This window comes from Microchirus variegatus (assembly GCF_963457635.1).
Source record: "Microchirus variegatus genome assembly, chromosome: 15".
Taxonomy (NCBI): Eukaryota; Metazoa; Chordata; class Actinopteri; order Pleuronectiformes; family Soleidae; genus Microchirus; species Microchirus variegatus.
The window spans coordinates 3,755,608-3,770,125 of record NC_139816.1 but is presented as its reverse complement, the minus strand read 5'-3'; the positions used below and the strand labels follow the sequence as shown (position 1 = coordinate 3,770,125).

The following is a 14,518-nucleotide window of genomic DNA, read 5'->3' as shown; positions in this document are numbered from 1 at the left end:
ACGTCACACTATACTATGCAGTACGTCATACTATACTAAGTCTTCAAAATGTGACCATTTTTGGAGAAAAAAAATTTGGTCCAAAATTGGACAAAAACGACATACTATACTATGTCGTTTTTGATTCTGACAATTTTTTTGAAAACCTTTTTTTTGGTCCAAAACTTGACAAAAACGTCACACTATACTATGCAGTACGTCCTACTATACTATGTCTCCAAAATGTGACCATTTTTGGAGAAAAAAAATTTGGTCCAAAATTGGACAAAAACGACATACTATACTATGTCGTTTTTGATTCTGACCATTTTTTTGAAAAACTTTTTTTGGTCCAAAACTTGACAAAAACGTCACACTATACTATGCAGTACGTCATACTATACTAAGTCTTCAAAATGTGACCATTTTTGGAGAAAAAAAAATTTGGTCCAAAATTGGACAAAAACGACATACTATACTATGTCCTTTTTGATTCTGACCATTTTTTTGAAAAACTTTTTTTGGTCCAAAACTTGACAAAAACGTCACACTATACTATGCAGTACATCATACTATACTAAGTCTTCAAAATGTGACCATTTTTGGAGAAAAAAAATTTGGTCCAAAATTGGACAAAAACGACATACTATACTTTGTCGTTTTTGATTCTGACAATTTTTTTGAAAAACTTTTTTTTGGTCCAAAACTTGACAAAAACGTCACACTATACTATGCAGTACGTCCTACTATACTATGTCTCCAAAATGTGACCATTTTTGGAGAAAAAAAATTTGGTCCAAAATTGGACAAAAACGACATACTATACTATGTCGTTTTTGATTCTGACCATTTTTTTGAAAAACTTTTTTTGGTCCAAAACTTGACAAAAACGTCACACTATACTATGTGGTACGTCATACTATACTATGTCTCCAAAATGTGACCATTTTTGGAGAAAAAAAATTTGGTCCAAAATTGGACAAAAACGACATACTATACTATGTCGTTTTTGATTCTGACCATTTTTTTGAAAAACTTTTTTTGGTTCAAAACTTGACAAAAACGTCACACTATACTATGCAGTACGTCATACTATACTAAGTCTTCAAAATGTGACCATTTTTGGAGAAAAAAAAATATGGTCCAAAATTGGACAAAAACGACATACTATACTATGTCCTTTTTGATTCTGACCATTTTTTTGAAAAACTTTTTTTGGTCCAAAACTTGACAAAAACGTCACACTATACTATGTAGTAAGTCATACTATACTATGTCTCCAAAATGTGACCATTTTTGGAGAAAAAAAAATTTGGTCCAAAATTGGACAAAAACGACATACTATACTATGTCGTCTAAAATCTGACCATTTTTTTGAAAAACTTTTTTTTGGTCAAAAACTTGAAAAAAACGTCACACTATACTATGCAGTACATCATACTATACTAAGTCTTCAAAATGTGACCATTTTTGGAGAAAAAAAATTTGGTCCAAAATTGGACAAAAACGACATACTATACTATGTCGTTTTTGATTCTGACCATTTTTTTGAAAAACTTTTTTTGGTCCAAAACTTGACAAAAACGTCACACTATACTATGCAGTACGTCATACTATACTAAGTCTTCAAAATGTGACCATTTTTGGAGAAAAAAAATTTGGTCCAAAATTGGACAAAAACGACATACTATACTATGTCGTTTTTGATTCTGACAATTTTTTTGAAAAAGTTTTTTGGTCCAAAACTTGACAAAAACGTCACACTATACTATGCAGTACGTCATACTATACTAAGTCTCCAAAATGTGACCATTTTTGGAGAAAAAAAATTTGGTCCAAAATTGGACAAAAACGACATACTATACTATGTCGTTTTTGATTCTGACCATTTTTTTGAAAAAGTTTTTTTGGTCCAAAACTTGACAAAAACGTCATACTATACTATGTAGTGCGTCATACTATACTATGTCTCCAAAATGTGACCATTTTTGGAGAAAAAAATTTGGTCCAAAATTGGACAAAAACGACATACTATACTATGTCGTTTTTGATTCTGACCATTTTTTTGAAAAAGTTTTTTTGGTCCAAAACTTGACAAAAACGTCACACTATACTATGTAGTACGTCATACTATACTATGTCTCCAAAATGTGGCCATTTTTGGAGAAAAAAAATTTGGTCCAAAATTGGACAAAAACGACATACTGTGTCGTCCAAAAAGTGATCTTTTTTTATATATATATTTGTTTGGGCCTTTTTGCCTTTAATAATAGTATAGTGAAGAGAGACAGGAAACAGAGAGATGGTGGATGACACACAGAAAGACCGCTTGGTGCAGGATTCGAACCAGGATCACCTGCAGCAAGGACTACAGCTTCAGCATATGGGGTAGGTGCTCTACCAAGTGAGCCACCGCTGCCCCCAGAATCTGGTCCAAAACTTGACAAAAACGTCACACTATACTATGTAGCACGTCATACTATACTATGTCTCCAAAATGTGACCATTTTTGGAGAAAAAAAATTTGGTCCAAAATTGGACAAAAACAACATACTATACTATGTCGTTTTTGATTCTGACAATTTTTTTGAAAAACGTTTTTTTGGTCCAAAACGTGACAAAAACGTCACACTATACTATGCAGTACTTCATACTATACTATGTCTCCAAAATGTGACCATTTTTGGAGAAAAAAATTTTGTTCCAAAATTGGACAAAAACGACATACTATACTATGTCGTTTTTGATTCTGACCATTTTTTTGAAAAACGTTTTTTTGGTCAAAGACTTGACAAAACTGTCACACTATACTATGTAGTACGTCATACTATACTATGTCTCCAAAATGTGACCATTTTTGGAGAAAAAAAATTTGGTCCAAAATTGGACAAAAACGACATACTATACTATGTCGTTTTTGATTCTGATCATTTTTTTGAAAAACTTTTTTTGGTCCAAAACTTGACAAAAACGTCACACTATACTATGCAGTACGTCATACTATACTAAGTCTTCAAAATGTGACCATTTTTGGAGAAAAAAAATTTGGTCCAAAATTGGACAAAAACGACATACTATACTATGTCGTTTTTGATTCTGACAATTTTTTTGAAAAACTTTTTTTTGGTCCAAAACTTGACAAAAACGTCACACTATACTATGTAGTACGTCATACTATACTAGTCTCCAAAATGTGACCATTTTTGGAGAAAAAAAAATATGGTCCAAAATTGGACAAAAACGACATACTATACTATGTCCTTTTTGATTCTGACCATTTTTTTGAAAAACTTTTTTTGGTCCAAAACTTGACAAAAACGTCACACTATACTATTCAGTACATCATACTATACTAAGTCTTCAAAATGTGACCATTTTTGGAGAAAAAAAATTTGGTCCAAAATTGGACAAAAACGACATACTATACTATGTCGTTTTTGATTCTGACAATTTTTTTGAAAAACTTTTTTTTGGTCCAAAACTTGACAAAAACGTCACACTATACTATGCAGTACGTCCTACTATACTATGTCTCCAAAATGTGACCATTTTTGGAGAAAAAAAATTTGGTCCAAAATTGGACAAAAACGACATACTATACTATGTCGTCTAAAATCTGACCATTTTTTTGAAAAACTTTTTTTTGGTCAAAAACTTGAAAAAAACGTCACACTATACTATGCAGTACATCATACTATACTAAGTCTTCAAAATGTGACCATTTTTGGAGAAAAAAAATTTGGTCCAAAATTGGACAAAAACGACATACTATACTATGTCGTTTTTGATTCTGACAATTTTTTTGAAAAACTTTTTTTTGGTCCAAAACTTGACAAAAACGTCACACTATACTATGCAGTACGTCCTACTATACTATGTCTCCAAAATGTGACCATTTTTGGAGAAAAAAAATTTGGTCCAAAATTGGACAAAAACGACATACTATACTATGTCGTTTTTGATTCTGACCATTTTTTTGAAAAACTTTTTTGGTCCAAAACTTGACAAAAACGTCACACTATACTATGCAGTACGTCATACTATACTAAGTCTCCAAAATGTGACCATTTTTGGAGAAAAAAAATTTGGTCCAAAATTGGACAAAAACGACATACTATACTATGTCGTTTTTGATTCTGACCATTTTTTTGAAAAAGTTTTTTTGGTCCAAAACTTGACAAAAACGTCATACTATACGATGTAGTGCGTCATACTATACTATGTCTCCAAAATGTGACCATTTTTGGAGAAAAAAAATTTGGTCCAAAATTGGACAAAAACGACATACTATACTATGTCGTTTTTGATTCTGACCATTTTTTTGAAAAACTTTTTTTGGTCCAAAACTTGACAAAAACGTCACACTATACTATGTAGTACGTCATACTATACTATGTCTCCAAAATGTGGCCATTTTTGGAGAAAAAAAATTTGGTCCAAAATTGGACAAAAACGACATACTGTGTCGTCCAAAAAGTGATCTTTTTTTATATATATATTTGTTTGGGCCTTTTTGCCTTTAATAATAGTATAGTGAAGAGAGACAGGAAACAGAGAGATGGTGGATGACACACAGAAAGACCGCTTGGTGCAGGATTCGAACCAGGATCACCTGCAGCAAGGACTACAGCTTCAGCATATGGGGTAGGTGCTCTACCAAGTGAGCCACCGCTGCCCCCAGAATCTGGTCCAAAACTTGACAAAAACGTCACACTATACTATGTAGCACGTCATACTATACTATGTCTCCAAAATGTGACCATTTTTGGAGAAAAAAAATTTGGTCCAAAATTGGACAAAAACAACATACTATACTATGTCGTTTTTGATTCTGACAATTTTTTTGAAAAACGTTTTTTTGGTCCAAAACGTGACAAAAACGTCACACTATACTATGCAGTACGTCATACTATACTATGTCTCCAAAATGTGACCATTTTTGGAGAAAAAAATTTTGTTCCAAAATTGGACAAAAACGACATACTATACTATGTCGTTTTTGATTCTGACCATTTTTTTGAAAAACGTTTTTTTGGTCAAAGACTTGACAAAACTGTCACACTATACTATGTAGTACGTCATACTATACTATGTCTCTAAAATGTGACCATTTTTGGAGAAAAAAAATTTGGTCCAAAATTGGACAAAAACGACATACTATACTATGTCGTTTTTGATTCTGACAATTTTTTTGAAAAACTTTTTTTTGGTCCAAAACTTGACAAAAACGTCACACTATACTATGCAGTACGTCCTACTATACTATGTCTCCAAAATGTGACCATTTTTGGAGAAAAAAAATTTGGTCCAAAATTGGACAAAAACGACATACTATACTATGTCGTCTAAAATCTGACCATTTTTTTGAAAAACTTTTTTTTGGTCAAAAACTTGAAAAAAACGTCACACTATACTATGCAGTACATCATACTATACTAAGTCTTCAAAATGTGACCATTTTTGGAGAAAAAAAATTTGGTCCAAAATTGGACAAAAACGACATACTATACTATGTCGTTTTTGATTCTGACAATTTTTTTGAAAAACTTTTTTTTGGTCCAAAACTTGACAAAAACGTCACACTATACTATGCAGTACGTCCTACTATACTATGTCTCCAAAATGTGACCATTTTTGGAGAAAAAAAATTTGGTCCAAAATTGGACAAAAACGACATACTATACTATGTCGTTTTTGATTCTGACCATTTTTTTGAAAAACTTTTTTGGTCCAAAACTTGACAAAAACGTCACACTATACTATGCAGTACGTCATACTATACTAAGTCTCCAAAATGTGACCATTTTTGGAGAAAAAAAATTTGGTCCAAAATTGGACAAAAACGACATACTATACTATGTCGTTTTTGATTCTGACCATTTTTTTGAAAAAGTTTTTTTGGTCCAAAACTTGACAAAAACGTCATACTATACTATGTAGTGCGTCATACTATACTATGTCTCCAAAATGTGGCCATTTTTGGAGAAAAAAAATTTGGTCCAAAATTGGACAAAAACGACATACTGTGTCGTCCAAAAAGTGATCTTTTTTTATATATATATTTGTTTGGGCCTTTTTGCCTTTAATAATAGTATAGTGAAGAGAGACAGGAAACAGAGAGATGGTGGATGACACACAGAAAGACCGCTTGGTGCAGGATTCGAACCAGGATCACCTGCAGCAAGGACTACAGCTTCAGCATATGGGGTAGGTGCTCTACCAAGTGAGCCACCGCTGCCCCCAGATTCTGGTCCAAAACTTGACAAAAACGTCACACTATACTATGTAGCACGTCATACTATACTATGTCTCCAAAATGTGACCATTTTTGGAGAAAAAAAATTTGGTCCAAAATTGGACAAAAACAACATACTATACTATGTCGTTTTTGATTCTGACAATTTTTTTGAAAAACGTTTTTTTGGTCCAAAACGTGACAAAAACGTCACACTATACTATGCAGTACGTCATACTATACTATGTCTCCAAAATGTGACCATTTTTGGAGAAAAAAATTTTGTTCCAAAATTGGACAAAAACGACATACTATACCATGTCGTTTTTGATTCTGACCATTTTTTTGAAAAACGTTTTTTTGGTCAAAGACTTGACAAAACTGTCACACTATACTATGTAGTACGTCATACTATACTATGTCTCTAAAATGTGACCATTTTTGGAGAAAAAAAATTTGGTCCAAAATTGGACAAAAACGACATACTATACTATGTCGTTTTTGATTCTGACAATTTTTTTGAAAAACTTTTTTTTGGTCCAAAACTTGACAAAAACGTCACACTATACTATGCAGTACGTCCTACTATACTATGTCTCCAAAATGTGACCATTTTTGGAGAAAAAAAATTTGGTCCAAAATTGGACAAAAACGACATACTATACTATGTCGTTTTTGATTCTGACCATTTTTTTGAAAAACTTTTTTTGGTCCAAAACTTGACAAAAACGTCACACTATACTATGCAGTACGTCATACTATACTAAGTCTTCAAAATGTGACCATTTTTGGAGAAAAAAAATTTGGTCCAAAATTGGACAAAAACGACATACTATACTATGTCGTTTTTGATTCTGACAATTTTTTTGAAAAACTTTTTTTTGGTCCAAAACTTGACAAAAACGTCACACTATACTATGTAGTACGTCCTACTATACTATGTCTCCAAAATGTGACCATTTTTGGAGAAAAAAAATTTGGTCCAAAATTGGACAAAAACGACATACTATACTATGTCCTTTTTGATTCTGACCATTTTTTTGAAAAACTTTTTTTGGTCCAAAACTTGACAAAAACGTCACACTATACTATGCAGTACATCATACTATACTAAGTCTTCAAAATGTGACCATTTTTGGAGAAAAAAAATTTGGTCCAAAATTGGACAAAAACGACATACTATACTATGTCGTTTTTGATTCTGACAATTTTTTTGAAAAACTTTTTTTTGGTCCAAAACTTGACAAAAACGTCACACTATACTATGCAGTACGTCCTACTATACTATGTCTCCAAAATGTGACCATTTTTGGAGAAAAAGAATTTGGTCCAAAATTGGACAAAAACGACATACTATACTATGTCGTTTTTGATTCTGACCATTTTTTTGAAAAACTTTTTTTGGTCCAAAACTTGACAAAAACGTCACACTATACTATGTAGTACGTCATACTATACTATGTCTCCAAAATGTGACCATTTTTGGAGAAAAAAAATTTGGTCCAAAATTGGACAAAAACGACATACTATACTATGTCGTTTTTGATTCTGACCATTTTTTTGAAAAACTTTTTTTGGTCCAAAACTTGACAAAAACGTCACACTATACTATGCAGTACGTCATACTATACTAAGTCTTCAAAATGTGACCATTTTTGGAGAAAAAAAAATATGGTCCAAAATTGGACAAAAACGACATACTATACTATGTCCTTTTTGATTCTGACCATTTTTTTGAAAAACTTTTTTTGGTCCAAAACTTGACAAAAACGTCACACTATACTATGTAGTACGTCATACTATACTATGTCTCCAAAATGTGACCATTTTTGGAGAAAAAAAAATTTGGTCCAAAATTGGACAAAAACGACATACTATACTATGTCTTCTAAAATCTGACCATTTTTTTGAAAAACTTTTTTTTGGTCAAAAACTTGAAAAAAACGTCACACTATACTATGCAGTACATCATACTATACTAAGTCTTCAAAATGTGACCATTTTTGGAGAAAAAAAATTTGGTCCAAAATTGGACAAAAATGACATACTATACTATGTCGTTTTTGATTCTGACCATTTTTTTGAAAAACTTTTTTTGGTCCAAAACTTGACAAAAACGTCACACTATACTATGCAGTACGTCATACTATACTAAGTCTTCAAAATGTGACCATTTTTGGAGAAAAAAAATTTGGTCCAAAATTGGACAAAAACGACATACTATACTATGTCGTTTTTGATTCTGACCATTTTTTTGAAAAACTTTTTTTGGTCCAAAACTTGACAAAAACGTCACACTATACTATGCAGTACGTCATACTATACTAAGTCTTCAAAATGTGACCATTTTTGGAGAAAAAAAATTTGGTCCAAAATTGGACAAAAACGACATACTATACTATGTCGTTTTTGATTCTGACCATTTTTTTGAAAAAGTTTTTTGGTCCAAAACTTGACAAAAACGTCACACTATACTATGCAGTACGTCATACTATACTAAGTCTCCAAAATGTGACCATTTTTGGAGAAAAAAAATTTGGTCCAAAATTGGACAAAAACGACATACTATACTATGTCGTTTTTGATTCTGACCATTTTTTTGAAAAACTTTTTTTGGTCCAAAACTTGACAAAAACGTCACACTATACTATGTAGTACGTCATACTATACTATGTCTCCAAAATGTGGCCATTTTTGGAGAAAAAAAATTTGGTCCAAAATTGGACAAAAACGACATACTGTGTCGTCCAAAAAGTGATCTTTTTTTATATATATATTTGTTTGGGCCTTTTTGCCTTTAATAATAGTATAGTGAAGAGAGACAGGAAACGGGAGACAGAGAGATGGTGGATGACACACAGAAAGACCGCTTGGTGCAGGATTCGAACCAGGATCACCTGCAGCAAGGACTACAGCTTCAGCATATGGGGTAGGTGCTCTACCAAGTGAGCCACCGCTGCCCCCAGAATCTGGTCCAAAACTTGACAAAAACGTCACACTATACTATGTAGCACGTCATACTATACTATGTCTCCAAAATGTGACCATTTTTGGAGAAAAAAAATTTGGTCCAAAATTGGACAAAAACAACATACTATACTATGTCGTTTTTGATTCTGACAATTTTTTTGAAAAACGTTTTTTTGGTCCAAAACGTGACAAAAACGTCACACTATACTATGCAGTACGTCATACTATACTATGTCTCCAAAATGTGACAATTTTTGGAGAAAAAAATTTTGTTCCAAAATTGGACAAAAACGACATACTATACTATGTCGTTTTTGATTCTGACCATTTTTTTGAAAAACGTTTTTTTGGTCAAAGACTTGACAAAACTGTCACACTATACTATGTAGTACGTCATACTATACTATGTCTCCAAAATGTGACAATTTTTGGAGAAAAAAAATTTGGTCCAAAATTGGACAAAAACGACATACTATACTATGTCGTTCAAAATCTGACAATTTTTTTGAAAACTTTTTTTTGGTCCAAAACTTGACAAAAACGTCATACTATACTATGTAGTGCGTCATACTATACTATGTCTCCAAAATGTGACCATTTTTGGAGAAAAAAAATTTGGTCCAAAATTGGACAAAAACGACATACTATACTATGTAGTGCGTCATACTATACTATGTCTCCAAAATGTGACCATTTTTGGAGAAAAAAAATTTGGTCCAAAATTGGACAAAAACGACATACTATACTATGTCGTTTTTGATTCTGACAATATTTTGAAAAACTTTTTTTTGGTCCAAAACTTGACAAAAACTTCACACTATACTATGCAGTACGTCATACTATACTATGTCTCCAAAATGTGACCATTTTTGGAGAAAAAAAATTTGGTCCAAAATTGGACAAAAACGACATACTATACTATGTCATTCAAAATCTGACAATTTTTTAGTAAACCATTTTTTTGGTCCAAAACTTGACAAAAACGTCACACTATACTATGTAGTACGTCATACTATACTATGTCTCCAAAATGTGACCATTTTTGGAGAAAAAAAATTTGGTCCAATATTTGACAAAAACGACATACTATACTATGTCGTCCAAAATCTAACAATTTTTTTGAAAACCATTTTTTTGGTCAAAAACTTGACAAAAACGTCATACTATACTATGTAGTATGTCATACTATACTATGTCTCCAAAATGTGACAATTTTTGGAGAAAATAAATGTGGTCCAAAATTTGACAAAATCGACATACCATACTATGTCGTCCAAAATCTGAGGTGCAGTATGAGTTTGAGGTCGAGGACAAAGATAGGAAGTTATTGTGTTTAGCTCACATGGTAGAGCATCCAACCTGACCCTGTGTTTATACTGAAGTCTTTTCTACTAGTGACCCTGGTTCAAATCCCCCATCATGCGGTCTTTTCTGCATGTCATTCCCTACATCTCTGCCTCAGGTCGCTCTCCAATATACTATCCATTTAAAAGGTAAAAACGCCCCAAAAAAATATTACCCAATTTTGGATGACATAGTATAGTATGACATTTTTGTCAAATTTGTCAAACATTTTTTATTCATAAAAATGGTCAGATTAGGGACAAAGTAATATAGTATGACATTTTTGTCAAATTTTGGCCCAAAAGTTTTTTTTCAAAAAAATGGTCAGATTTTGGACGAAATAGTGCAGTATCAGATTGAGGTCGACTACAATGATAGTATGATATTGTGTTTAGCTCAGATGGTAGAGCACCCCATGTGTTGATAATAGCCCTTCCTACTGGCGACCCTGGTTCAAATCCCCCATCATGCTGTCTTTTCTCCATGTCAATCCTCACCTCTCTGCCTCAGGTTGCTGTCCACTATACTATCCATATAAAAGGCAAAAACGCCCCCCAAAAAATATTACCCAATTTTGGACGACATAGTATAGTATGATGTTTTTGTCAAATTTTGGACCAAATTTTTTTTTTCATTTCTTCAATTTTGGCCGACATAGTAGACGTTTTTTTCATACTATACAGAAGCATGTGTGTGTGTGTTTGCAGTGGACACAAGGTCACTGTCAAAGCTGCTTAATAAAAAAAAGTGTAATTTTACTGGGTGAAATGACTCACTTTCTCTGTCCTGTGTCTCACTGTCAGCGTCTCTCTGCGTCTGGTAAACAGAGACAAACGGGATGTCTGGACCTGAGGACGACAGCAGAGAGAGAGAAAAGATAGAGATTGAATCACAAAGACTGACTTTTCTTTTTCTTGATACCGATACCTTAAGATTACCATTTTTATTCTCGTAAAATTTCGATTTATAATCTCATAAATAAGAAATAACAACTTTTTTCTCACAAAAAAGGCTTTTTTTCTTAATATTAGGACTTTATTCTTGTAAAATTACAACTTTATTTTTTTATTACGACTTTATTCTCTTAATATTTCTACTTTATTCTCGTAATATTACGACTATTCTTGTAAAACTGTGACTTTCTTCTCGCAAAATGACGACTTTATTCTTTTAATATTCCGATTTTATTCTCATAAAATTGTGACTTTATTCTTGTGAAATTACGACTTTATTCTTGTAATATTACGACTATTCTCGTAAAATTGTGACTTTCTTCTCGCAAAATGACGACTTTATTCTTTTAATATTCCGATTTTATTCTCATAAAATTGTGACTTTATTCTCGTGAAATTACGACTTTATTCTTGTAATATCACACATTTATTCTTGTAAAATTGTGACTTTATTCTTGTAAAATTAGAACTTAATTTTTGTAAAATTAGGACTTCATTCTTACAAAATTACGACTTTATTCTTGTAATATTACACATTTATTCTTGTAAAATTGTGACTTTATTCTAGCAAAATTACGACATTTTTCTCTTAATATAACGACTTTATTCTTGTAAAATTACAACTTTTTTCTCTTAATATTCTGACTTTAGTCTTGTAATATTCCAACATTAATCTCATTATATTACAACTTTATTCTTGTAAAATTATGACTTTATTCTCTTAATATTTCTACTTTATCCTCGTAATATTACGACTATTCTCGTAAAATTGTGACTTTATTCTCGTGAAATTAAGACTTTATTCTTGTAAAATTGGGATTTAATTCTTACAAAATTATGATTTTATTCTTGTAATATTACAACTTTATTCTAGCAAAATTACGACTTATATCTCTTAATATTACAACTTTATTCTTGTAAAATGATGACTTTATTCTCTTAATATTCCGACTTTATTCTCTTAATATTCCGACTTTATTCTCGTAATATTCCGACTTTATTCTTGTAATTTTCCGACTTTACTTATTTACGCCATATTTGGGCAACAAACAGCCCGTGTCGTTCCTGCCGTTCAGCCCTGAAACTGAAAAGAGAACAGAGTAACGACAGCAGTGACACATTGGGAACACAGTTACAGGACAGAACACTGTCGCCGCTGTGTTCTTTTGCATTTACCCTGTGTGCTGGAGGAAGACGTGACCCCAATTGAAGGAAGTCTTTTCCTATCATGTGACACAAATCAGAAATGACGGTCAAATCATGACGGTGAAAGCAGGACAAAGGCGCATGAATCCCGTGTCCATAATAATGGACCTGGATGAATGAGAATCATTGGTTTCAGGCCTCATTGTTCCCACAGTCTAAGCCAGAGGTCTCAAAGTCGCGCCGCACGTCGCCCGTTCTGACTGTTTGTGATATCTAAAAGATTCAAATAGTAAGCGGAAAGCAGAGGAGAAACATCTCCCAGGACTTCTGAAGAACGACCGTCCAGTCACAGAAGAAGAAGAAGAAGAAGAAGAAGAAGAAGCTGTCTGATTGGTGATTAAAGTGTAAAAGCTACGAGGCTCTGAGTCGCGCTGAGATCACAGAGGCCTGGATTCTTCCTCCAGAGCCAGTGTGAACGCAGCGCTGTGACATTTTCATGCTGAACTTGAAAAGCTCTTTTCTCTTCTCCTTGTTCTGTGAGTGCGACGATCGCTGCGTTTCCATGACCAGGATCTTTGACACAACAACATCGGGGTTTTTCTTATGTCAAACACAGGCGTCCAAAGGCCTGGGTCTGCGCTCGGCTGTTTGACGTGAAAACACGGCGACTGAACGCGAACGCAGAATTGTCGTATTAATTTACACGTTTTTATCTAGGGAATCTAGAATCGAGTAATCTGTCGATTAATTTCTCGATGAATGGAGTTCACTTTTGTCCATAAAATGTTGAAAAATGCCGAAAAATACCAAACCTGGAAACAACATTCCGAGATTAGAAAATGTTCGCATTCAGAGATTAGATTACAGTCTCATAATTTACGAGGTTTCCTGAATCCATCTCGTAGCCGCCCCCCCTGTCCTCAACGCGCTCCGAATGTCGCGTTACGATCATTTGCCGTGATCAAAAAAAGAGGTAAATTAAAGAGATAAAAAAATGACCTCGACAGTCGAGCAGGAAGTAGCTCATGTTGTGGCTGAAGGAGCCGCTGATGTAGCCGCAGCTGTTGGACAAACCGCAGGAGAGACATCGGCGGTTGAACGAGCCGAACGTGTCGGCGCTGCGAGAACAGAAGAAGAAGAAGAAGAAGTTTGTAAACTTTTTTTTTAAACGAATAAAATTGTTGATACGACAGCGAGAGCAGCGGCTGTTACCTGTACAGGTGTCTTCTCTTTGGACCGTCCTCTGTGCTCAGGAAATATCTGCATTAACACAAACAGAAACAACCGGTTACTGCATGTATGTACTTTATGTAATAATTATCATTAATGAATGAATGAATGAATGAATGAATTATTACAAATTAAACATTTTTCGCTCTTAGAAAGTTTTTTTTGTGTGTTTTTTGCCGTTACTTTATTAAATATTTAATTATTGAAAATACTGTGTATATAATATATTCACACTGCACTGTAGACATACAAGTTAAGCATTTTTTTTAATTTTATAATATCTCATCCAACAGCTGTATTTTATGATCTTTCTTTTTCCCCCTCCATCTAATAAACACGTATAATGCCACTGTCCATGGTGCTGAAATGTTAAATTAACGGTCTTTGTAGGACAGAGAGAGAGACATCCAGAGGGATCTCTGTGTCCATGGTGATGAAACGTTAAAAGCTGACTTTAAGCACCACGGACAGAGATAGAAAATAATACAGCTTCTGAACATAAGATGATGAGTCTCTGATGATTCAGCACCATGGAGAGCATTTACAAACCCAGCATTTTACACAAAGATTTCTCCATATGTTTGGATTCACCAAAAATAAGCAGTAGGTGGCACAAAAGTCCTGGTCAACACAGAAGGATAACAAGAGCATCAGTCGCTGT

At 33.3% G+C, this 14,518-nt stretch overlaps 1 protein-coding gene across 1 annotated transcript in view; it reads right to left on the bottom strand.

The window, feature by feature from the left end:
- Nucleotides 1-14,518, bottom strand: part of LOC310937244 (A-type potassium channel modulatory protein DPP6-like) — a gene marked incomplete at its 5' end in the record, with an annotated part of 222,330 nt that overhangs the window by 18,526 nt on the left and 189,286 nt on the right. The window contains 3 exons of the mRNA XM_083901474.1: nucleotides 11,305-11,376; nucleotides 13,627-13,745; nucleotides 13,840-13,887. Coding sequence (XP_083757600.1) covers nucleotides 11,305-11,376; nucleotides 13,627-13,745; nucleotides 13,840-13,887 — 239 coding nt within the window. The remainder of the gene's footprint in view (nucleotides 1-11,304; nucleotides 11,377-13,626; nucleotides 13,746-13,839; nucleotides 13,888-14,518) is intronic.